The sequence below is a fragment of the Pogona vitticeps genome, chromosome 12, assembly GCF_051106095.1.
Source record: "Pogona vitticeps strain Pit_001003342236 chromosome 12, PviZW2.1, whole genome shotgun sequence".
Taxonomy (NCBI): Eukaryota; Metazoa; Chordata; class Lepidosauria; order Squamata; family Agamidae; genus Pogona; species Pogona vitticeps.
Genome location: NC_135794.1, coordinates 9,888,034 through 9,915,105, shown reverse-complemented (window position 1 = coordinate 9,915,105; position 27,072 = coordinate 9,888,034). Strand labels below are relative to the sequence as shown.

Below are 27,072 nucleotides of genomic sequence, written 5' to 3'. Positions count from 1 at the left end.
ATTTGACTGGTTCTAAACATAGAGGTGACTCTGTAGTATCTACCTGTTGTGCAAGTCTTACAGGAGCCTCTTGAGAGGGAAAATGAGGTGATCCTAGATTAGTGCCAGCTTAGTTGAATATTCAAGGATTCAAGGTCAAATACGTAGGAATTAAACGCTAAAACCCATGTACTCAGTAGAACCAATATGTCAGTTTTGATTTCTCCCACATTTGATTTATTTTTTAAAAAAATATATGTTCTTTTTGTCTCATATATCAGATCTTGTGATTCTGTGCTCCTTTTGTTGTGAATGAAGGCATCTGAATGAAGACGTTTGTCACACTCTTGTTTTTTTTAAGTTTTTATTCATTTTCAATAAGGATGAGGGTTGGGTGTGGGTACAAGGGAATAAGGAAGGGATGAATAAAGACGGGGAAAAGGTACAATTTCCAGAGAATGAAAGAGTATTCTTACATCCATTTGCTTATATTAAAAAGGGAAATCACATAAGTAAACAATCTAACAATTTTTCTAGACCATCTATCGTTACTACTCTCTCCATTCCTTTGGACCTTCTCATACTTCTTTTATCTGTACTTTCCAGTCTATATTTTGGATCCAATTATAAAACCGTTCCCATTTTTTAGTCCATTTTGAAATGATCTCTCACGAAATTGGCAATTATAGGCCCGTCGCCAATGTTTCTTTCTTAAGCAAGGTAGTCGAGAGGGTGGTGGCCAATCAGCTTCAGGCGCTCCTGGATGAAACAGATGCCCTGGATCCATTTCAGTCGGGCTTCAGGCCGCGCCATGGTACAGAAACGGCATTGGTCGCCCTGTGCGATGACCTACTGAGGGAGGCCGACAGGGGCAGAGTGTCTCTGCTGGTCCTCCTCGACATCTCAGCGGCCTTTGATACCATTGACCACGGTATCCTCCTGGGGAGGCTCACCGAGTTGGGAATAGGTGGCCGGGCATTTGCCTGGCTCCGTTCCTTCTTGGAGGACCGCCCCCAGAGAGTACAGCTTGGGGAGAATGTCTCGGCCCTGTAGAATCTCAATTGTGGGGTTCCACAGGGGTCGATCATCTCCCCAATGCTGTTTAACATCTATATGAGGCCGCTGGGGGGGGTCATCGGGGGTGTGGAGCCCTGTGCCATCAATATGCGGATGACACACAGCTCTACATCTCCTTTTCTCCAACTACAGGAGATGCCGTTCTGTCCCTTCAGCGCTGCCTGGAGACCGTTCGGGAATGGATGCAGGAGAATGGGCTGAGGCTGAACCCGGACAAGACGGAGGTACTGAGGGTGGGCGCTCCCACAGTTGGGGATTTGGGAAACTCCCTCATTTTGGGGGGAGTGACCCTGCCTGCCAGGGATGGGGTTCGCAGCTTGGGGATTCATCTGGACCCGGCGCTCACTATGGAAACCCAGGTGGCGTCCGTGGTCCGCACCGCATTTTTCCATCTTCGGCGGATAGCCCAGCTGCGACCCTACCTTGATGTGGGGGCTCTCAACACTTTGGTACATGCGCTTGTAATCTCAAGATTAGACCACTGCAATGCGCTCTGTGTGGGGCTACCTTTGAGGCTGCTGCGGAAACTACAGGTGGTGCAGAATGCTGCGGCCAGATTACTCAGTGGAGTGAGAAGATACCAACATATCTCGCCCACTCTGGCCGCATTGCATTGGCTGCCCATCCAATTCCGCATCGACTTCAAAGTGTTGATGCTTACTTACAAAGCCCTAAACGGTTTAGGACCTCAATATTTGGTGGAACGCCTTCTCCCACCTAGATCTACCTGTGTCACCCGTGCGAGCCAGGAGGTGAGGCTGAGGAGCCTGACGCCGAGAGAGGCCCGGAAGGAAAAGACCAGAAATCGGGCCTTCTCGGCGGTGGCTCCTCGCCTCTGGAACAACTTACCTCCTGAGATTCACGCGGCTCCCTCGCTGGGCATTTTTAAGAAACAATTGAAAACACTGATGTATAGGCAGGCTTTCCCAACAGATAATCCCTGACGATTTTTCTTTTATATTCTTTGATTTCTATTTCTATTTGTAATGTTTTTAATAATTTTATTGTTGCTCCGATTGTAAGCCGCCTAGAGTGGTCTAGTATGACCAGATAGGCGGGATAGAAATAAAATAAATAAATAATATAATAAAATAAATTTAAAGCTTCTCTTAGTACATCCATCTTTGCCACTTCCAGTATCTTTTCTATCAATTCCTCCAGAGACAGTATCACTTATTTCCTCTAATATTTTCCATATAGTTTAATCGCTGCAATAATTACATGTATTATCAAATATCTCATTTCTTTATCTACAGTTTCAATCATAATATTCAATAAAAACAATTCTGGTTTAAATGGTATCACACACGAATTTTTTTGTAACATTTCATGTATTGGTCTCCAATAACTTTTTGCTTCCCTGCATGTTCACCAGATATGGCAAAAATTACCCTCCTGCATTTTACATTTCAAACATTTGTTGGAGGTATTTTCGTACATTTTGGTAATTTAGTTGGAGTCATATACCACCTATAAAACATGTTATACTGTATCATAAAAGCGAGCTTCCTAAGAAACTGCTTTTACACGTAACAGAGAGGGGTCCAGGATGAACAGTTCCTACTCAGGTAAAATTGGGTCCTTTAATTTTACCCTAGGCAACTTTTCCACCCTTTCTCCCAAGTCTGCTACGATTTTTAAATAAAAAACTTCTAGTCATTCTAGAAGATTTACTCCTCTTTATCTTATATATGTGGACCATAAATTGGTAGCATGCGCGTGGCCTGATTAAATAAATCAATTTTAAATTAGCCAATTAACTAGAGTAGCTTGACGGTCTATTCAAGAAGTCAACGTACAGACAAACAGCCTTTTTATATTTTATTATAAAAACTAGAGATTAATTTGAAACACATTTAGATAAGCCAATTTTTACACAAATAATCATTTCCAATTTACCCCAGCCGATACCAACAAACATTTTCCTCTATAAAAAACCAAAATAATAAAATAGCTTAATACATTTTCAAACAGAGTTCTATCTTACTGTTAATTTGAAAAATAAGATCCTAGCGTTCATTCCTCTGGGCAGGAATTCTCTCTTGCTGCGTTCCGGCAGACGTCCAGGCTGTCTCTCCGTCCATCTCCTCCTTCTTCTTCTCTCTTCTCCCATCTTTCTTAAATTAACAAGTTATGTCCTTGTCCGTGGGAGTTCAGATAAGATAAGGGTCAGCTTGCTCTTCTTGATTTGTTTTTCTTTAACTGGAGAAGAACTGACCTTGTAGATTTTTTCTCTCTAATTAGCACCTGGACACAAGCAGATTTCTAGCTTTTTCGTTGCTGCTCTGAAATAAATCCTATGAAATACATCTCTATTCTATTTTCATAATCAAATTCATGACATACTGTATGTATTTTCTTTAAAATTTACTGATTTTGTAAGTTTAATATTATTCTGCCAAATTTTTGCCCACTGTTCTAAGCTGATATTATGACCAACATTTTGTGCCCATTTTATCATACGTCTTCAAAGTCTTAATGCTTACTTACAAGGCCCTAAATGGTTTAGGACCTCGATATTTGGCGGAAAGCCTGCTCCCACCAAGGTCTACCCGGATCACCCGCACGAGTCAGGAGGTGAGGCTGAGGAGCCTGACGCTGAGAGAGGCCCAGAAGGAAAAGACACAAAACCGGGCCTTCTCGGCGGTGGCTCCTCGCCTCTGGAACAACCTCCCTTCAGAGATTCGTGCGGCCCCTACGCTGGGAATCTTTAAAACCCAATTAAAAACATGGTTGTACATCCAGGCCTTCCCTCCAGTCAATACCTGATTTCTTTTCTATTCCTTCTTATTTTATTCTCACTCTATTTTATTGTAACTGTATCAAATGATTATGTAATGTTCTTGTGTTTTATTGTTTTATCCTATACTGGAAGCCGCCTAGAGTGGTTGAGTAGACCAGATAGGCGGGGTATAAATCAATCAATCAATCAATCAATCAATCAATCAAACAAACAAACAAACAAACAAACAAACAAACAAACAAACACAGTCTTTCACCACTTCATCTTCCATTTTCATATTTGATATTCATACATTCTTTTAATTATTTGAGCATTTGTCTCTTAACAGTAGATTATCAAATGTCATTTGTTCTTCATAAAAAAAATCATTATTTTGTCTTTTGCATACTTGGAGTCTAATTGTAATCTTGTCCACCAATCTAAAAAAAATTCTGCTCCTCTAGCTCCTCTCTCTCTTAAGCAAATCTCTGTATCTCACCAGACTTGTTGAATCCATTAAAGTAGGCTGTGTGAATGCTTCTAATGGTGACACCCAGTCCGGAATTTTATTATATATTTGGTTTTGTATCTTATTCTGAGTCCATAACAAAGACTTTCTTATCGTATAGTTATTGAAGACTTTATACTCATTAGCTTTTTATAACATATAAAAGCATGCCATCCTAGGTTAAGGTCATGTCCCTCCAATTTAAGCAGTTTCTTATTATTTAGAGTAATCCATTCCTTAATCCATACCAGTACACAAGCCCTATAATACATTTCCCAGTCTGGAAGACAAAAACCCACCCTTTGTTTAGAGTCTTGTAATGCCTTTATTTTGATCCTAGTTTTCTTTCCCCTTCCAAATTTCATTATTTTTCTATTGCACTTCCGTAGAAGTGTTTGCTTTAACAACATTGGTATTGTCTGAAAAATAAGTATTAGTTTATCTTACACATTTATTTTAATTACCACTATTCTCCCACTTTTCCAAGGCTCTCTGTATCTCCTTTAAAAGTTCCATATAATTATCTTTTATGAGTGTACTCGTTTTGTTTGTTATTTGAATTCCCAGATATCTGATTCTTTTTTCCTCTTGGAAGCCTGTTGTGTTTGTCAATTTGGGGACCTCTTCTGTTCAGATATTCTTGCCTAAAATTTTTGTTTTCTGTTCACTTTCATTCCCGCCATTTCCCCAAAGTTTATTAGTGTTTTTGATCACTTGATCAATACTCTTATTGACAACAAGCTGCAATTCACCTCTATCCAGAAAAACCAAACTATAAATCTTCCTTTTAGAATGTCTGGAGAAGATGCCAAGCATCGATCAGGGCTGGTCTACCACGTTCGTCCACCTCCCTCCCCCCCACCACGTATGTAAATACCCAAGAAGTGAAAATCATAACAAGGCAAAGCTGAGCAATTGCCCCCCACAGGCTTCTGGTTTTCAATTACATGATGTCCCTTTTAATGCCTGCGCCACTTAATTTTTATTCATTGCTGACTCAAGCAGTCTTGACAGCATTTGGCGGGTGGTAAAACTTGGCTCTGTGCATTTGTTTGCGGCTCACGGAGATGAGAAAGAAGCTGCCCGCCTCTCACAGCATCTGTGGACTGGGGGCATCTGTGAAAATGATGCAGCACGAACCTTTTCCTAAGACAGAAGAAAACCAAAGGGAAGGAACAAGATGCACAAGGGAGGGGGGCAGGCCACTTAATTTTTTTGGTAGGGCCCAATCTTGGGTGTTCTTTATTACACCCCATAATAAAGCATGGGTAGGGAACCTCTGGTCCAGGTTTTGAGCTATAGCCCTCTGATCATTAGTCATTGTGGCATCTGCTGATGAGGGTAGAGATACAACAGCACTTGAATGCCCAGATGTCCCCCCCACTCCCTTGATAAAGGAATGCTGAAGCCCTGAAAGATAAGTCTGGGAGCTATGATGTAGTGGAGTTGGGAATTCCATGGTCAGAGACCTGGATTATGCTTACTGGGAAGCAATGGGCAAATGATTTCAAGTCTATTATGATTATTTGGTATTTGTGCTGGCAAAAGGCAGTGGAGTACTGCCGATTCTGTGATGACTGAGGAGGAATAAATCCTTTGGAAACTGGTATTAGTTGAAAGAAATAAAGTACAGTGGTGCCTCGCATAACGAGCGCACCGTTTAATGACGAATCCACATAGTGATCCATTTTTTGGGATCGCTAATGCGATCGCATACCGATGTTTCCAATGGACAAAATCGCTTTGTGACAATCGGTAAGCGTTTCGCTTACCGATTTTCGCATAGTGATTTTTTTAAACAGCTGTTCGGCGGTTCCAAAATGGCCGCCGGATGCCCAAAATGGCCGCGTGCAACGTTTTCACGCCCTGCCCTCGCTTACCGAGGGCGCGAAAATGGTGGCGCTATGGAGAAACTTCACTGAACGGTGAGTTTGGGCCCCATTGGAACGCATTAAACGAAGTTTAATGCGTTCCAATGGGTTTTTACTTTCTGTATAGCGATATTTCCCCATAGCGACGGTTAATCCGGAACGGATTAACCTTGCTATGCGGGGCACCACTGTACTCCTTGTTGTGTTAGGAAATTCATCTATGAATAAGCCTGGGCTATTATATGGAGTTCCGACTTGTTTGTTTTTAACCAGGCCCCCAGATTCATTACTTTATGCTCTGTTAAGAGATTCTTACTCCCCCAAATGCATACAACTTTTCTAAACTGTCATTCATAGATATCCCACTAGAATCACTCTTTGATTTGGAACTATCTCTCATTCACTCTCATATCAAAGCCAAGCTATTATCAGTGGCAGTTTGAACATCTAAGTGACCTCCTTAATCCCACATGTTCTCCAAAATTTTCCGGTTTATCTCCTGTTTTAGAATATCCTTTAAATTATTTCAATCTACTGACTAATCCCAAGCGGTGGAGAGCTTTCATGCTAGCTCAGTTTAACATCTTCCCGTAGGCCATGCATTTTGGCCGTTTTTCCAAAATCCCTAAAGACAAAAGACTTTGCCTTTTCTGTCATTTGCTGCCTGACACCTTAGACCATATTCTTTTTAGATGTCCAGCACACCACTCCCATCGCAAACTCTTTCTAGATCACTGGCTGATTCCCTTTTCGGATCACTTCCCTGATCTTCTCCCTATCTTCTTGAGTGATCGCTGTGCTCCCCTCACTGAGGCGGCAGCAAACTACTTAAATGAAAATTTGAAACTTACTGTTGCCTTACAACGTTGAATTCTCCTTACCCCATTCTCCGGATAATATGTATTACTTCTCATGATTTTGTACTTCCTCATTAATGTTGATTTTGTCTATGTTCCCTGAGTTACTGCCTAATGCCAATAAAGGTTTATCATATCGTATCGGAAATAAGCCTGGGGGAAATATTCCTACACTTATTTACAAGCCCCATGTGTTGCTGCCTCCCTCAAGCCAGGAGCAGAAGCAGGAAGGCACTTCAGAGAGGGAAAAATGAAAGGGTGCCTATGAGTACCATTGTGCACGTAGAGCTGGAAGATACAAAGGTGGAGAACACACTGACCTGCCTGTTCCCCACACTCACAGATACAAAGCACTGGCTGAAGAATCTTTGACAGGTCATGATACCCATTGTAATTGGGGGAGGAGAACATTTACATGCATTCCTTACATCCTCACTAGAGATTCCTCACCTCTAGTTGAGAACAAAGAGAGGATAACAAAGAGAGAGCTATTTTTTTCTTGTAATTCAAGCAAATTGCCTCTGCATGAAAGTAGCATCCTTTCTTTCAAGAAGCAAAGCACACTCCTATACCAGGCTCAGAATTACCAGCTCAGAGAGTGTTTCTGATACTTCTGATCCCTAAATGTCCATATAACAAGGCAACAGATGTCGCCCTTTGGTGCAATTTCCCATATTTGTGCTAAAGCAGCCTTTCTGTTCTGTGCGTTACTTCTGCTACTTTGCTTCATTTGTGCATTTTCCTTCTCTTCTTGGGAACATCACATTTACTTTGTATGTACCTTGCCCTTTTGCAGGATGGGGAGAATCATAGAAAAGGGAAGTTGGGAGGGGCCTACAAGGCCATCAAGTCCAACCCCCTGCTCAAGGCAGGAATACAAATCAAGCAGATCTGCCAGGTGATTGTCTACGTTTTTCTTGAATGCCTCCAGTGTTGGAGCACTCGCCAACTCCCGAGATCACTGGTTCCACTGTCCATTGAATAATCTTGTGGCTCCTCTTCCCATGAGCCAGGATGAGACAAGGGAAGGCTTGCATCCTTATGATACATTAGTGCTCTTTTCCAGCTACAGCCACTTGTTTCCAGAGCATTGCATGCCAGACTTCCAAAGCATTGTAGGAAGGATTGCAATACAATTATGACTCCTCTGCTTTTTTTATATCCATCCTTCCTTGCAAAATGTAAGGGTTGCAAGGACAGTGTCAGGGTGAAAACTGAATGGCAAGATCAGATTTCTCCCTCCTGATGCAACACAAAAATTAGATGTGTTGATGGAGGAAGGCCCTTCTCTGAACCTTCTTCCAATAGATTAGATCCTTCAGAGCAAATAAAAGAAATTCAAGGTCTTCATAATGATTGTTTCCTTTTCTGCTTGACTAATAGGATGCCCATGAAAGCTTCCATTGTCAGAACCATTCATTGAAAGCCGGGGCAGGGTTAGCAAGGAATCCAGGCCCTGATGCAACAACGAGTGACAAGAAAGATCAAGCACATTATGTGCTATAAAATGCTTGAGGTTTGAATGCATAGTGCAGTATATGGGCCATTTTTCTGGCATCTGTACACAGGATTCTCAGAAGGTCATTTATTATGTACAAGAGAACAGCCATGCTTATTAGACTTTGACCTTGGTATGCTCCATTTGTATCCAGCAAGGTCTTCTGCCAGAAAATTCTTTTCTGATTTTCAAGGCATTGGTTTTGAATGTCAGAAAATACTTCTCACTTTGAAGCCCCGTTCCGAGCTTTAAAAGACCAATTTCACCATAGATGCAACAGTTTCTGACTCTCCCAAAACAGCTGAGTAAACCTTCCACCTCCCTCATCCTACTTACTCAAATTGCGGGTGCCCCCTTCACACGCACCTTCCACCGTATTTCAGTTAGAATGGTTAAAAGGATGTAGAAGAATGTTGGGGGATGGGTTCACTCCATTCCACCCCACTTCCTATCATTTTTTTAAAGCTGCAAGCTTGGGCATCAGGAGCACTAGGAAATACTAGTCTTTAGTGCTACTAATAGGTGTCAGGTGCAATGGGAAATTTACATTTCCCCAGGGCCCCTGTTGCTTGGCTCATAGTTGCAGCATACTCTGTGCTTGGAATTGAGAGAAACCAGAACCTCTTCTCTTACCTCAGTCTCATACTTACTGTACCTGCAAGGCAGGTTAATTGGGGGCAAGATGAACAGTAGGAAGGGGATGACTACAATCTGAACTGTGAAAGAGTTTTGTGTCTAAGATGGATGTTACAAACCACCGAGAAGTCCATTGCCATGCTATGAAATAATGGTTTGGTAACAGTATTAACAGGATAAAGCCATACTCAGTCCTAAATTAGGGTCTCCTGGGCACCACACAGGCCTAAATCACCATGATTCAAGTCAAACCATACCTTTGTATATTTAAAAAAGTGGACTGAACTTTTACACAGGTTTACAATTCTACTAATTTTTGCAGCTTTCACATTTGAAACTTGTGCAAGCCGGGAGCTTTTTAAAAAGTGAGACCATCAGACATCAGTGGCCATTCACCGAAGCAGGATGAGGTCCCCTTGTCTGCCCAGGACGACCTCAAGACCAGCATGTTTACTCCTGAATTGGAATCTTGTTGGCCCAAAGTTTCTGATCAGCTTCTTTTCGCCCCATTTGCCTTCTGCCTCTAATAGTAGGGCCAGCCCTACCATTAGGCAAAGACAGGTAACTGTCTTGAGGAATAGATGCTGTGGGGAGTCTTGAGCTATTCCTCCTGAGCTCCCTGTTGGATGACAGAGCTGCGTGTGCCACGTGATCTAGTGTAACCCCCCCAAGCTCTCACGCTATTCTTTGGTGTGCTAGAAGATGTTGCCCCTTGCTAATATAGTGGTGCCTCGCTTAACGGGAGCCCCATTTAACGACGAAATTGCATACCGACGAATTTTTTGCGATCGCTTTTGCAATCGCATTGCAATGTTTTAAGTGAGGAAAAATCGCTTTGCGATGATTGGTACCCTGTTTCGCTTACCGATTATCGCAAAGCGATGATTTTCCCCCAGCTGATTGGCAGTTCCAAAATGGGCACCGGGAAAAAAAATGGCCGCCTGCTGTGTTTAGGGACGGATTCCTCGCTTACCGGGCAGCGAAAATGGCCACCGTATGGAGGATCTTCACTTAAAGGTCAGTTTTAAGCCCATAGGAATGCATTGAAGGGGTTTCAATGCATTCCTATGGGCTTTTTAAAATCCCATAGTGACGAAATCGCTTTGCAGCAATTTTTGCTGCACCGATTAACGGCGCTATGCGAGGCACCGCTGTACTGAAATAAGGCACAGCTAGCAAACCAGTGTGCAGGTGGAATAGGGCACTTTGTCCTTTGCTGCAAACAGCATAGCCAACGGATTTTTGGCCTCTGAACTTTCTGTCCCTTAGCTTCTCTACATCTTGCCATGTTCCTGACCCTTAGTGTTAAGTTTTAGTACCAGTGAAATAGTCAGCTTCCCCTTCCTTCCTAGAATCTAGACCACCAGTGGCTTAACCCCCTGCACAACTGAACATTCCGCACCACCTCCAAGCTCATCCGGTCAGCATCAACATCCTCGGCACCACAAGCACGACACCCTATTGACATTCATTAGAGCTGACTTTCTGTGGTTGGGAGGAAGCAGATAATGGACTCACTTTAATTTGGATGCAGTATGTCTGTGCTGCTACAGTATGTGGGGATTCTGTCAGATGACTGACATTCTGTTTTCCTCCATCCTTGTGCTAGGTAAGAAGGTTACAAGACCTAAGACACAGGCAGTGTATTTGCCAGCTTCCCATTTCCCAGCTCTTTGGATTACAGTTTAAAAGGTAAAGGTAAAGGTTCCCCTTGACAATTTTTGTCCAGTCGTGTTCGACTCTAGGGGACAGTGCTCATCCCCGTTTCCAAGCCATAGAGCCAGCGTTTTTGTCCGAAGACAATCTTCCGTGGTCACATGGCCAGTGCGACTTAGACACGGAACGCTGTTACCTTCCGACCGAAGTGGTCCCTATTTATCTACTTGCATTTGCATGCTTTCAAACCGCTAGGTTGGCGGGAGCTGGGACAAGTGACGGGCGCTCACTCCGTCGTGTGGATTCGATCTTATGACTGCTGGTCTTCTGACCTTGCAAGCACAGGCTTCTGCAGTTTAGCCCGCAGCGCCACCACATCCCTTACAGTTTGATTCCAACCAAATGCTACGTCTGTGCAGCCATGCATGGCCAGCTGATGCTGAGACACACTCATTCCGTATTCAGTCACAAAGAGGCAGTAGAAAAGTAGGTCACTGTGGCAGGAGGATGAGAGAGACTCAGGCTGACCAGGACTGCTGGGGGGACAAACTTGTCCAGTTCAGTGCTTTCCTGGCGATTAGTTGTTGCTTCTATCCAAGGCCTGTTTCGACTGAAGCGAGATTCTGTGCTCAGTTTCAAAGCTCCTTGGGGTGCAATTTATGCTTTTTCACACTTCCTTCATGTCATGCCGCAGAAGTAATCATGGCTGCACTCCGTCCTCAAGCTTGATATGGAACATGTCTATGCATCAATTGCTTCTTGTGGTTGGAAACGTTACTTTTTAGAGGGCATTTCCCCCAAAAGTAATTGTCTGCGTTCTTCCTCTCCATAAAACTGTAGCTCTCTCTGAATTCCAAAGCCAATTCTATTTAATTTTCTCCCCACCCCTGTTGTTTTTCCTTAAGTTGGTTTGATGCAGAGTTGTCTGCTCTTATTTTCTTCCTCTCCAAACAGATAAACACAACAAGAAGAACGTAATGCTGTCTTCACTGGGATTCTAAGCATGTTGCCCAGTCTGCCATTGCCCCCACTTTAGCCTGTGCTTTCAATCACAGACCGGAGAGGAAAGTCCAGCAATGTCATAAGGGTCAACTTGTTGATGACACCTAGGTGGGATTTCATGGAATCCACTGAGGATGGACCTTTGTGTAATAACTGCACATGGGTTAATGTGCTTCTGCAACCAAAAATCTCATGAAATGCAGTGCTGGTCTCCAACTCCCTTGCTTCATTCTCTATGACACAAACGCCTCAGCGTGTGCACCCACCAGGTCTTTCCTCAGGCCCCTCCTTGGTTCACCAACACTTCGTAAGCATGCAGGTCTCTCCAAGCAGATGCCTGGAGACATGGGGAAGGGCGGGTACATGAGAGAAGGCCTTCTCTGTTACTACTCCCAGACTTTGGAACTCCCTTCCACAGGAGGCCAGGCTGGCCTCATCTTCCTCAAGCAGGTGAAGACCTTTCTCTTCAGGAAAGCTTTCACTCAGTGATGGGGTGCCCGAGTAGGGTTTTTTTTAATGGATGGTTGTGTTTTTGGTGTTACGTTTTTGTATGGTTATTTGTTTGATCCTTTTTAGTATTTGTATACTCACTGTTGTTAGGTTTTATATTATCTTTTGATGATGTAAGCTGCATTGGGTTGTTTTTGAGGAGAAAGACAGGGTAAAAATATTGTAAATAAATCCATCCCCAGGAATTTACTCCTGAGGCTTGGGTTCAGAACTTCCTTGGGCATAGGTCATCCCTTCACCATTACACACAGGAAAGAGAAAGCTAGCAATTCTGCATGGTCTTAAGTGGAAAGCAATCTTTTGCATCACTGGCAGTGATCCATTTTCAGCAGAGGATGCACAGAATTGAGACAGGGAATTTCTGCATGCCAAAGTATGTACTTTACTATCCCAAGCTTGGGAAAGTTCATTCTATGGATGACTCCTTGTTCCTTTCCTATGAATAGCTGGACATCATTATGATCATTTTGTCTTTGGATCCTGCAACAGTAAGCAGCAAGGCTGTACTACACCCAGACCTGTCTCTCAGATTTTTCTGTCCACTAAGTTCTTGTCCTTACATTTATTTTCCCATTTCTTTTACCTTGAATGATACACTGTGACAATCTGCACATTTCATTTCACCTTATGTGTTTGAAATATTCCAGCTTTTTGCACTGCATGGCTGAATATTTCCATCAAACATCCAGAGGCTCCCATGTAATAACTTCCTTAATTGGAAAATCTGCACGACGGAAGGGGAAGCCTTTAATTGCCAAAAATTTACTGCAGGCTGTTGTAATGCAAAGGATTTGTTGAATAGGCAACTGAGAGCCATTGATTTTACAAAAGACTTGATCTTCAATTGTTGCTATATGCCAATCCGGCTGCCTTCATTTGGGGGCTCTCATTATGGGAGATGGCTATGAGTTCTCTCGTGACTTGCCCCCCTAGTTCTACATTTATCACGACACCACTGGGGAAGCTGCATTTGCTGCTTGAAGAATTCAGGAATTGTGGAGTGAGACAACCTTATTGAATCTTGGAATCACTCTATGTTTGAACCAGGATGATCTTTCCTACATCTCTTCCTTTCACGTGCACTTGACTCTCTGCAAGTCAGATGGTCAATCAGGCATCACAGCATGGGTACGAGGTTCCAGAACATGTGTCAGATAGTATTGGTTGCTCTTCCTCGGTCTGAAAGCAAAAAAGAAAAGTGCTTCCTTCATTTGTGGGGCCGGAGATCAAAAAAAGGCCAGGTCGATGCACTCCGAGCCTTTGGACCATGCTGCATCTTTGCATCGACGTTTCTCCTTTGATTTTGCAGAGGAAAATAGAATTTCTGACGAAGTCCTATTGATTGTGGCCTGAAGCTCACCCAAGGAGTGTGTGTTTTTAAAGTTCAGGGAGCTTCTGCTGCTGTTCTGTGCCTCGGAAGAGAGCCACAAATGCTTTGGCTGAGTGTCTGCAGAGCTGCCGACCTGCCCTCCCTTTGCAATGGAAAGAAGAACCAGAGAGAAGCAGGCTTTCATCCATTATTGATGCACTGGTGGTCCAGTCAGCTGTTTAGGGGAATGGAGAGTGGGGGAAGGACAAGACTAAAGGCGGGCTCACGTGACCAGATACATTTTTTTCCTAGAGGGCAGAAAAGCTGCCTGCGCTAACAGAAAGCCAATTATTGGATGAATTGCCAGCAGCTACACTTAAGAGGGAAGAGTAAAACCTAAAGAGAGGGGCAGATAGGGTACTTGTCGACTAGCGGTCCCCTGGCTTCCAAAGCAAGCATCCCATTAACGCATTGCAGGAGAATGAACCGAGGGCTCCATCAGAACAGCCTCTCCAGCAACAGGGATGATCATGGTTGGGCGATGCCAAATGGCTTGTAAGAAAACGGCCATTAAAATTTCATCAACCAATCACTCTGAGAGAAAAAGGGAGCTGCGCTGAGCACAAATCGCAAAAAAGGGTGTGAAGGAAGAGAAGACGTACAATGCTGAATGGCCCAGAGCGTCAGCTGGGGAGATCCATTTCGGAATATCTCAAGGATGGGCTCCCCCTCCCTTTGAACTATCAAACCTGCTCAACCATCTGGTGTCAAGGTCTCCAGGAAGGGAAGCTGTGTGGCCTTGAGGCTGCCATCTGAGTCCCCATTGTTTTACCTTGTGCTTCTCGGAAAAAAGCCCTGGAGACCTTTTTATTTAACAACAAACTATTCCAAAGAATATGTTTTTCCTCTCTCCAGGCAGGCAATGAGAATAGTAGGGCTGCAACGTTTAGACAAACATGCACAAATTGCAGCCCTCCAGATGTTTTTGGACAACACAGAACTTTTGGAGTTGGAAAGGATTCAAGACTCATGTAAACCTAATCTTCTCCTAGTGCATCATGCCTAGATAGCCTAGAAAATCTTGCTTTTTCTTGCTTTGTTCTGGTGCAACGTGTGTGTAGGGATGTGTGAAAATTCTATTCTGTTCATTTTTCAATAAGACTAATCCAGGACCAAAGCATTCTCACCAAATGCCTTGAAACTCTCCAGTGAGGGATGAGTAAGAGTTGCATTCCATTAATTTTAACTGGTTGATTGATTCAATTTCTTAGCTCAAACCTGGGTCAGGAATTTGGCATCCCCCCCCCCCACATGCCTCTTGGGGAACAAAAGCCAGCCTGTGTGGTTAGGGGAAGACTATGTGGGCCCAGAGAAGAAGGGACTGGTAAACCATTTCTGAGTATACTTAAGAAACCTTTCTTAAGGGGTTGCTGTACATTAGAATCAACTTGAAGGCATGCCATTTTTCTTGTTATTATTAATTTTTATAAGAATTTCACAAAGTCTGCAGATTTTGTCCAAGGCAAGACTTGGACTTTAAAAAAAAATTTTTTTTTTTACAGAATTGTCGGTGTCCTGCTCCGGCAACCTGTGGTGGAGGGAGAGATCTCTGAAAGAACCAGACTGCAGTCATCAAAATGGAGTATAAAGCGTGTTCCAGCGAGCTCTCCAGCAAAAAACTGGCTAGCCATCCTGGACACCTCCTTAGCACAGCAGGCTACATAAGCAATACAGTGGTGCCTCGCTTAGCGACGTTAATCCGTTCCGGAAAAAACGTTGCTAAGCTATTTCATCGCTAAGTGAAATGAAAAAGCCCATAGAAACACATTAAAAAGTGATTAATGCATTCCTATAGGCTTAAAAACTCATCTTAAGCGAAAATCCTCCATAGCGCCGTCATTTTCGCTGCCTCTTAAGCGAGGAAAAACAGTGGGCAGCCATTTTGTTTTCCCGGCGGCCATTTTGAAACCACTGATCAGCTGTTAAAAAAGGGTCGCTTTGTGATTATCTCTTCCCCGTGATCATCGCAAAGCGGAAAAAACCCATAGGGACCATCGCAAAGCGATCGCTTTTGTGATTACAAAAACTCTGTTGATAAGCGATTCCATCGCTCAACGGAGTGATCGCTATGCGAGGCACTACTGTACATTTTAACCAATCGGGCATTGAGTACAATCTGCCCAGTAACAGCTAGGCGTGGCCTTGCCCTGCTCGGTGCACATGTTGCAGCCATGCTGTAAAATGGCGGATTCCCACACAGAATGAGAAAGAAACTGAGTGATTTGGGGTTTTTTTTTGAGAACTTGTCTGAATTTATAAATTTCTTCATAAATTCAAGGGAGATAATCAGATTTTTTTAAAAAAGAATTGTGAATGAAAGTGAAACATATTCCTGCTCTGAAGAAGTGCGCTATGCAGGGGAGCCCTGCATAGAAGTCAAGAACAATGGTTCTCAACTTTGAATGCCCAGATATTGGTGAATGGGGGGAGGCAAACTAGCAAAATCTGAAGTAGAAGATCTCATGACATCCACTGAAATCAATTCAGCAGAGAATAAGACACCCAGGTCCACCCACTAGGTTTGGTTGGTGCCTGTGTAAGGTCCTTATGCCAGCATGACAAATTGACTAGGCTTGCAACCAACTGAAACACTGTAATCCACTGATTAATTAGGTTAACAAAATCTCAGCAAGTGCTTTTCCCCCCCAAACATGGAATAAAACAAGCACAATAAGCTTCCCTGCTTGATTCCTCCATATACGTAGAATGTTCAACCAAAGTTTGAGAGATAAAGTTTCCAGTTTCCATTAGACAAACCACTCTTTCTTGGCCTGACCTACCTTATAAGGCTGTGGCAAAAAAATGAAGTGAAGAGAGAGGGCAAGCTATTAATTCTTTCTCAAGCCCCTTGAGAGGAAAAAAAAAGAGGCATAAAATTTGAGAATAATTTTGCAATGTTTGAAAGTCAGTCCTGCAACTTGGAATGACAATATAGTACAAGGAGTTCTGAAGTGGCTACCCTTCGCAGTGCTAACCCAACTGAGCCCCACCTTTATTTCATCAAAAATAACTCTACCATGTGTCTTTTACCTATAACATTCTTGCTGTACTAATACACGTATGTCGCCAAGTCAGTTCTGACTTATGGCGACCCTTTCCAGGATTTTCTAGGTAAAATGTGCTAAGAAGTGGGTTACCAGTCCCTTCTTCTGGGGGTGCTTGAGAATGTGCAGTTTGCCCAAGGCTACACAGGTCCTCTCTTCTCCTGGGATGTACAGAGGGGAATCAAACTCTCAAGCATGTTAAAACACACTGAGCTATCTAGCCAGCCCTCTTCCTGTATTCATGTGCTGATACGAAGGCATTACGTCCAGAAGATAGGATATCATCCATCAATGGCTTTGGCTGAGTCTGCATTGCCAGGCTAAACATGTTAAACCCACATATCCTAAGTTCAAGGTACTGGTGATGACTTATAAAGCCTTAAACTGATTGGAATTGGACATTTGAAGTCTTTCTATAAACCCATCCAAACATTAAGATCTGCTGGGAAGGTTATCCTCTGGGTCCCACCACTGAGAACAGTTCATTATGTGGAGATATGGGGAATAGCTTTCTTCACTGGAGCACCCTGACTGTGGAATGGCCTCTTCTTGGAGGATCAGCTAGCACAGATGGGGGGGGGGTCATTTCAGTGCCAAATCAAGACATGCTTATCGTCACATTCCCGGGGGTTACAACAGCCAAAGTCCAATAAACAAGTCCAGGGTCAGGAATACCAAGAATGCAGAACCAATGTCCATAAACCAACTCACAGAATGCAGTCCAAAGTCAGAGTCCAGAGTCCTATACACAGCGTAGTCCAGGGTCAGAGTTCAGAGTCAGGAACACGGTTCAAGAAGCATGGATGCAAGCCAGGGATTTTGACTCATTGCTTCCACAGAAATTCTGGCTGACTAGGAGCTGTTTTATAGTAAAACAGCTCCTTGAGCTGCTGGAAACCTTTCCATCCTGTTAATACTCAGGGCTAGTTGAACGGACATTTCTGTGGACAGCCTTTGAGCGATCCTCTGACCTTTTGGTCCTAAATCTTTCCCGAAGCCTGGTCCGAAGCTTGTCTGCTGGGGAAGTTGAATTTGGAGGTGGTTCAGGTGTTTCTGATCTCTCAGCATTCTCCTCTGCCTCAGTTAACCCTTCTGGTTCCAGGTCTTCAGCTGCACTCATGACACTTATTCATTAGAGCAGTGGTTCTTAACCTTTGTTACTCGGATGTTTTTGAACTGCAACTCCCAGAAACCCCAGCCAGCACAGTTAGTGGTGAAGGATTCTGGGAGTTGCAGTCCAAAACTCCTGAGTAACCCAAGGTTAAGAACCAGTGCATTAGAGCCTTTGGAAGTTGAGGATCTTGGTCTGCATGTGTTTTAATGCAATTGTTTTATCTTTTATGTACTTAAAAGGAGTTTATGTTACAAATTGTTTTATTTGGTTTTGCATCTGAAATCTTGTGATATAGGGTGGGCCATAAATATTTTAAATGAAATAAAATAAAATAACCTTTGGGGGGGGGGAAGGTTATTTTGGTTGCTCTTCCCAATGAAAAATTTTAGGCTGTTCTGATTCAGCTCTGCGGCATAGAACCAACAGGCTAGGAACCTGCCGACCCGACACACCCGGAGGAACTGTGGGAGCCTGGTTTTATCTTAACGCTTGCCATTGAAAGAAGTCAGTCGGTGTGACCTTTTCTGTATTATGCTTCTCTAAACATGCAGCTCTGATGAAATATATAATTTCTGATCTGCTATGGTGGCAATTGCCTCATTTTTAGAAATTGCTGCAGACGGCACGACACACACACAAAAATAAACACTATAAATGAATAATTATGGAAAAGCGATATTTCTGTAGCTGCTAGCAGTTCAGCAATTAACACTTTAGGCTACTGTGAGTGGTGCGGTTTGTGAATGCTTCTTGATTACAGTCCCTAATACTTACACCTCCCTGCCTCTCCCCCTCCCCCAAGTACCTGCCTGCCTTCTTTGTCATTCCTTTTGAGAATTGGTCTTTGGCTTATGTGATAATAGCCATTCGCACAACTGGATAGCAACATGCATAATGATTGCTGGTCTCCAGGGAGCAAAAATGCTGTGATGAGAGTGAAGTGTAGATGATGGAATTGATTAGATGGGTCGATAAGAGTCCAAATTGAAAGTCAGTTCTGGCAGACCAAGGAAAAAGTAGGTAAAATATAGATGTTTTTCAATAAGGGTAAAGCTGTGGATTTCCCATTGCTCACCTTAGATGTGCACATGGATGTGTATTTAAAATTACTTGTTGATCTGAATATAGGACAGAGTAATCCACTGGAACAATACAGACTCAAGAAATCTGCTCTTCAGAATCTATGAGAGACGGGGGGGGGGGAATTCAGTTCAGTTCATTCTTTTAATAAGATTTTTCCAAAATGTTCCCATGTCTTCCTATTCAGAATGAATATGCGAGCTTTTGTCCTGCGGAGATGATCCTCACCTTTAACATGGGCAGATACAACATCATCCTCTCTGTGCTGGAAATTGTACTTATTTAGTTGGGCCAGTATTGCGGGCAAATATTTAAGTTCTGTTTCTTTTGTCAACACTTGTGGATCACATCTTTGGGGCAGGAAGAAGCTGAGGTTTTAAAATATGTGAATGGTGCAGAACAAGAAACTGATGTTGTGAGCTCCATCATCTCTTGTTGGGCTGGCAGGGGTTCCTTCTTCCATTCTCTGCTCCATAAAGGAGGATGTGGGTGTTTGTAACAATGCAAGATTTATTACAACAGGAGAGAATTCAATCATATTAGCAACATGAAGCTGTCCCAGATTAGTTCTGGGCACTACCCAGGAGTAAAATTCAGAGTCTTTTGGCTTGGAGTCAGTAAGCCTCGTGGTTATTGCTACCAGAGGAGATTCTTGTCCTGATTTTTTTTTTTTAGTTGGGTCACTCTTGTTGGGCTACACAAGGGCTGGTGGAGCAGGGAGGGCTTACAAGCCCACAATGAGGACAAGCATGCCAGTCTCTGTCACTTGCTCTCCCTTGGTGTCACTGTCAGTTGAGCCTGGTCAGCCATCTACCTTTGCCTCTGCCAGCGCCTGGCCTGAGTTGCCATCGGTTCCCTAGGAACTCTTGCTTGGGCTCGGCGGTATCTTTCCCCCATGTTCTCACACACCCCAATATGAAGGCCATGGAGGTGGACGTGGGTTAAGGTGCCTCTCAGCTACAGCGACACCCCTGTCCGTGGGTCCTCTGTATTTCCAGTCCCCAGGTGGTTTGGGGTCTTCTGCAATCTCTATGTCAAGGTGCTAGGACTCTTCCTCGGGGCTTTCAACAACATTTCCCAAGAGTCTTCTTCCTCCCACTGCTCTTCTTCCAGCACCACCTTAGGGAGCAGACCCCAGTTTGTATAGACTGGTTGACCTGACTCTCATCCTCACCTTTCCCTTCCAATCCCCTGCTGCCTCCAATCCCTCTTTTATCGCCCCCCCAGGTCCCAAGGGTCCTTTTCCTCCTCTAGGGGTCACACCTGGGCTTTCTTTTGTTTTGGGAGCTTCTCCTTTTCTTCCTGGGTTCCTGGACAAATTCCCTCCTCCTTGTCACCAGGTTCTTCTTTGACTTCAGGTTCTGCTGGAGAGTCGTAGGTCAACATAGTCTCCCCCCACCCAGTCTAGGGGGAAGCTCATTGTGTGGAACTTGGCAGCTCCCGGGGGGAAGGTGAGGCAGCCTTCTGACAGGAGCCTCTGCACTGCTGTCACCATCTTCACAGATGGCTTTCTCCATCCCCACTGTGAACTAATGGGCTGATGGCAGAAGGCTGTTTGTGCATTCATGACATGCTTGGGAATGTCCCATAAGTGCCTGGGTGGCCACTGTGCAAACATAGTATGAGACTGAAAAGGCCATTGGTCTTTTCTTTTGGTTTTCTCCCTGCTTGCAACACCATATTATATGGATGTGAAGAGTACAGTGGTGCCTCGCTTGATGATGTTAATTCATTCCAGTGAAATCGCTGTAGAGCAAAAATGTCGTAAAGCGAAAATAGAAAACCCTTTGAAACTCATTAAAACCCGGTTAATGCGTTCCAATGGGCTGAAAACTCACCGTCCAGTGAAGATCCTCCATAGGGGCGGCCATTTTTCATGCCTGTGCAAGGAATCCATCCCTAAGCACAGCGGGGGGCCATTTTCTTCAGCCGGCGGCCATTTTGAAACCCGACGATCAGCTGTTTTTGATTGTCGTAAAGTGCAAATCGCTTCCCGAAGCAGGGAACTGATCATTGCAAAGCAGAAAAACCCCATTGAAACCATCGTTTTGCGATCACAAAAGCGATCGCAAAAACCTCACCGTCAAGCGGATTCATTGTTAAACGGGGTAATCGTAAAGCGGGGCACGACTGTACTTGCTGAAAGCTTGGCTCCCATTATTTCAGGCTAGCTTGACATGACAAGTCCCACAGGATTTTCCACCGCCAGTGCAAAAATGAGACAAGGAGTCCCCCCCCCCCCGAGCTGGATCTCTCCATTTTGCACAGAATGCCTCTGAGCAAAATTCGTATCCCTTCCCTCTGAGAAGCAAAAGCACACAGTGGCACACGCCCAGCTAGCAGAGAACGACTGGCGCAAATAACCCCTCATATATGATACCTGGATACCTGAAGGACCGCCTCCTTCCATACGAACCTACCTGGCCACTGAGATCTAGCTAGAAGGCCCTCCTTAAAGAGCCGTCCCTCAGTGAGGTGAGAGGGATGGCCTGTAGGCGGAGGGCCTTTTTGGCAGCTGCCCCCCCCCCCCGGTCTTTGAAATGCCCTCCCAAACAACATCCAACTGGCGCTGACGTTACTGACATTTCGGCACCAGGTTAAAACCTTCCTATTCCGGAGGATTTTTCATTGAAAGTTTTAATTTTAATTAATACGTCATGGATCTAGATTGTTTTTGTTTTTATTTTTGCTTTTGTAAAGAAGATTGGTTGTTTTTACTGTCTGTTTTTAACTGAACTGTTTTCATTGATGTCGGAAGCTGCCTGGAGATTCTTGCAGAGTGTGGGCGGCATACAAGTCGAATAAATAAATAAATAAATATATCAGTGGGACTGACGACTTTGCTGCTGCAGAGATGGTGAAATTGCCCTGCAATTCCATTTCGAATTTCAACAGCACAGATCGTGTCTTTAAAGATCGGACTAAGCTCAGGAGGGGAATTTGCCAGCCTGATAAGATTGGCACCACTCGCCTCCTTGACATTGCCAGTATTTTAAAAAGCCAGGCGACAAGTGGCAGCCGTCATAGTCCACAGTTGCATGAAATGGATCTTTAATGACGAATGAGGAAGTTAGTGGGGAATGTTTGAAGTTAGGGGAAGAAACTGCAGTAGGGGAACCAGTGCTGATGTGTAGACCTGGAAGGTCAGTTCTAGTCACCTAACTCCAGTGCTGGTGGCTTTCAGATTTTCCGTCCCTTCCTGCCAAAATTTCATAATAGCCATAAGAACAACTCAAGAGCATTTTTTAAAAACCATTCCAGCATAGGCTGGCTTTTGGGGTGCTGCTTCGAGGTGGATCATTGTTCTTTCCACTTATAGTAGATTCCATTCCTGCACTGGTTTTGTTCCATGGCTACGTATGAAGATCAGTTGCTAGAAATGGTGTTTAAGAGTGCAGTCCTAATTGGCCAAGAAGACTTAAGAGTTAAATGAACTGATACCAACTGATGTGAGGCTAAACCCCTAGCCTTCTAGGCCTACAGATGTTGGACATTACCTAGACGGGGGGGGGGGGAGACTGATGATACATGGTGGGTTGTTTGCAATGGGGGGGTCACCATTAATGGCAGTAATAGCACAGCATCTTTCTTTGTATTTCAGGTACAAGAGGTGACGATTCCAAAACGCTGTCATTGGAAGTCACCATTTTGAATTCCTCTGGGCCCAGTATCCTGCTGGGGCATTGCAGCAATGGTGTGGCTACAGGGCTGTACAAGGATTAAGATAATCTGAGGCTCTAAACCATGTCAGATTAGAAGGGCTTTAAATTTAGGAATTGCACCCAGTCAAGTTGATTCCCTGTTAAAACTCTTTCCAGAGTTTTCTCCTTATAGAGTACTCAGATAGCGTTATGGTATTTTTGATTTTAGGGAATTTTTCATTTATGTTTGCTTAGATATGTGTTGTAATCTGAACTCTTGACTTGTGGATTGCTTATTTTCAGTGTAATTTTGGTACTGGTGACAGGAAAGAATAGCGACCACAAGAAACAAAGCAAAAATAGGGAGATGGAATAAACAAGCAAGCAAAGTACAGTATATTCAAAGAAAATTCTTCAGTTTGCCTTTCCTTGAGACATGCGGGCAGAAAACACAAATCTGGTCCAATTTCTTAGGCAAGAAGTATTTTGGGCAATTCTTAGTTCAGTTTTAATCCAGTTTGAGCTTCCCATTGACTCCTTCATTCTCTATAGCAACTTCTGAGCACCAAACCACGCCTTTAGATTTTCCATTTGGATAGCTGGTTGTGCTCCAGCTTCAGTGTGGTTTTCTTGGCACCTTCTCAGCTATTTGAACCTTAGCTATTTATGAGGAGGTCAGGCATACTGGCAGGATAGTCACCCAGAGGTTAGTAACTGCTTAAGATTGCTGCTTTAGCATGGTATATGATGCTCAACCCTCTTTTAAGAAAATCTCTTTATGCAGAATTTACGGTATCATTTTTCTTAACACAGAGATTGATCCTAATTTCCATAAACTCCAGCAAACAGAGCTTGCAGGTTGTTGTTGTTGTTGTTGTTGTTTGGACTACAGCACCCAGAGTCCTCTGGTCCACATGACCGTATTCCTAAAATCCCAGAAACAGAAAGGATGTAAAAGGTCATCTAGTCTAGGCACAGGCAAAAGCTGGTTGTCAATCTTCACTTCAGCCTGGTGATTGGTGGGTGATGGGCAAGAATTATTCACTCATTACTGAAAGGCTTAAAAACAAACCTGTCTTATAGCAAGGTCTGTGCTAGTAGCTTATCTTTTGTCCTTGATGTTCAGCATCTTTAAAATGGGAAGATTAATGATTTCTCTTTGATATCTGTGTGGCTCTGTTGGTCACATTGAGGCTTTGACTGTAGAATCTAGGATCTGTAATAATTCACATGTGGATTTGTACAAACTGCTCAGGGAGAGCAGTAGGCTAATGGACCCTATTGCCTCACATTATTTGCATCTGATTCGTGGACCTCTGTATTGTAATAAAGAATAAATTGGATCACGCAGCCTCAAAGCCTATGTGGACTTTCCTTCTAGCCATTGTACTGGATTAGATCTGGGATGTTTGAGGGGTGGGGTAGGGAATAGAGACTTGATTTAGGGAGCTGGAATGAGAGGCGTTCCCTGGTCATGTGACCCTCAGAGAACCACATTCTGCTTTGTGCTAGTTCCCAGGTGGGCCAATTCTGTGGTACAGCAACAGAATGGATTATAAAGTCTTGGCCCTCATGAGGGAATAAGGTGACTCAGGGAGGAGGAAGGGAGAGGAGAATAAAGCCGACTTTCAAACGTCCTCCCTCTCTGGTTTCATTAAGAAGGCTTAGAGGTCTTGTGTCAGGAAAGAACCCCTGTGTGCCGTTCCAAGGCATCTCAGATTTAGGGAGCTGCTGTTGGTGATTTAGCAGGATTATGTTCTTGCAGCAAAGTGAATGGGTTGTGTAAAACCCAGCAGTAACCTCAGCATTGGTGTCTTGGTTTACACTGCAAGCCATAGAAGATGTTGGAAAAGGAATTACTTCCAGCCATTTGGGGTGGGGCTGAGATTCCCAAGCTCCATATGGCAGGAGAAAGGCCATAGCTGCTATATATTGCGGATGCAAAAGGTTGTGGCTTTTTCTCCTGGTGTGTCAAGATGAGATACAATTTGGAAAAGTTACTCTGCCAGCTGGGGGAGTCTGGGAGATGCTATTTTTTAAAAAGGAACTTTTCTAAATCCTGAGATTAGGTAGCAAGGGACAGGAAAGAATTCTTCATAAGATCATGGAATGGTAGATTTGGAAGGAGTCCCAAGGATCATTTAATCTAACCCCTGCTGATTCTGGAAATCCCTACCTAAAACTTCCCCGAGATATGACCCTCCAACCTCCATTTAAAAATCTCCACTGAAAGTGCTCCTTTTGTAGAGAGGATCATACCAACTAGAGCCGCCGCCACCCTTTCTTGGGACTTTCAGACCGTCCATTGCCACCACAGTAGCCTACAGGAGCATCAAAAGAAATGGGTGGGGAGCGGTGCTACTGCCTTTGCTAGTAGTGAGGCCCAGCCCTGAGAAACTATTGAAAAATTGCTCCTCTTTCTAGAGATATTGGGTGAAAAAAAAATGACCTGATTTCTCCAGACTGGCTGGATAGCTCAATGAAGTCAGAGCATCTAGGGTTGGGAGTTTGATTCCTTACTGTTCTCCTTGGGAGAAGAGCCAACCTGGGTGGCCTTGGGCAAGCTGCACAGCCCCAAAACAAGGTTGGAGAATTTGGAGAGATCATCACCCACCCATCTACCTCACCCAACCTCTGAATTGCCAGTGCCTCTGTGCACTTGGATAAGACACTGCACAGAAGCCACCTCATGGTGGACTTTGATGTGTGGTTGTGTCAAGGTTCTGACTCCTGCTCGGTACCAGATCTACAACGCAGGGGAAAAAAAATCATGCAATGACAACATCCTTGCAATCCTGGCATTGCCATGAACCTGTGGATGAGCCTCAGGCAGTAGATTTTGTCTGTCTTGAAACTGAAGAAACTAAAGAAAACTGAAGTTTTCTTTAAATGATTAGGGTTGCATTTTAATTGCCAGGCAAAGGCACTTATGGGGTTGTGTGCCTCAGGTGGCAAAATAGCATGGCTTGCCTTGGGTACCTGGGACTTTGATCTAGGAAAGAGGGACTCTGACAGCAAAATGCTTGCCATGTATCTCATCTGTAGCTCCAGACATTATACCAAATTGGCCCAATGAGTGCTATCATTATCCTTCTCTTATTGTTTATGACATGTGGCAACAACATTTTTTCCCTCAAATGCAAAAACTGAAGCAGGAGCTCCCAGATGTCTGGTTTGGTCTTGTAGGCGTTGCCTACAAGCGTTGCCATCGCTTCTTCTATAGCCATCAGACACCATGGTCTTTATTCCATCCCTAGAGGTCCAGATCTCACATCTTGTTTTCTTTTTGTTCTATAGCAAAACAACCTCAGACGAAGAGAACAAGCGTCCTGCCCAAGCGATAACTCACACATCGAAGGAGCCAACCCACTCTCCGACCTGGGAGGAGAAAGTGACTTTGGAAATGGACTCATCAAATGCAGGGAAAGATGGTATGGCATACATTGGAACAGGAGTGCAGATGGTTGGGCTCGGGGGCCAAATGCAGTCCTTCTGGGTCCTCACTGTGGCCCTCTGAACTTCCCTAGATGGCCCTGACCCTTGCCCAGGACCCCATCATTTGCTGTGTGGGATTTCCTCAAATAGCCTAAGACTTTTTAAAAAAAGAGTGTAAAATATAGCCCTGTCTTCAATTACAGTACTTCCAAAGTGAGAAAAACAGAACACAGTAGTCCCAATATGGACATAACACAGATTTTATATAAAAGCTTTTACAGTACAGTGGCGCCTTGCATAGCAACGATAATCGGTGCAGCAAAAATCACTACTAAGCGATTTCATCGCTATGCGATTTTTAAAAGCCCATAGAAACGCATTAAAACCTGTTTAATGCATTCCTATGGGCTAAAAACTTACCTTAAAGCGAAATCCTCCATACGGCGGCCATTTTCGCTGCCCAGTAAGCGAGGAATCTGTTCCTAAACACAGCGGGCGGCCATTTTTTACCCGGCGGCTATTTTGGAACCGCCAATCAGCTGTTAAAAAATCATCACTTTGCGATGATTGGTAAGAGAAACGGAACCGATCATTGCAAAGCGAAAAAAAACCATTCAGACCATCGCAAAGCGATCACAAGAGTGATCGCAAAAAGTTAATCGCTATGCGATTTCGTCATTAAACGGGGTGCCCGTTAAGCGAGGCACCACTGTATTGCTATTTTCATGTCTTGAGTTTACACTCTCTTAAAGACTAGTGGTGTAGTGGATAGAGCAACAGACTAGGACTCTGGAGAAAAGATATCGAATCCCTGCTCAGCCATGGAAACTCACAGGGGAAGTGGAACTGTTAAAACCACTCCTTAAATATCTCACTTACACCGAAAGCCTTATTAGGGTTGGTTCAGGCGGCACAGAACAAACACACAAAGATTATTATCTGTCTTCAGACAAAGCATATGGTTGTTTCTTCGTATCTGTTTAAATTAGAACAGGGATTCTTTGAGTCTTAAACACTGCACCCGATGCAAAATTGTCTGCTGGAAGTGGTCCCTGCTCTGCTCCCACAGAATT

The 27,072-nt window shown here is 43.8% G+C and overlaps 1 protein-coding gene across 2 annotated transcripts in view; it reads left to right on the top strand.

The window, feature by feature from the left end:
* CCDC33 (coiled-coil domain containing 33) overlaps window positions 1-27,072 on the top strand; it is a 219,247-nt gene that overhangs the window by 73,258 nt on the left and 118,917 nt on the right. For both annotated transcript variants that reach the window (XM_078381075.1, XM_072982291.2), the window contains one exon: window positions 25,862-25,995. In XM_078381075.1, the coding sequence (XP_078237201.1) occupies window positions 25,862-25,995 (134 nt within the window). The remainder of the gene's footprint in view (window positions 1-25,861; window positions 25,996-27,072) is intronic.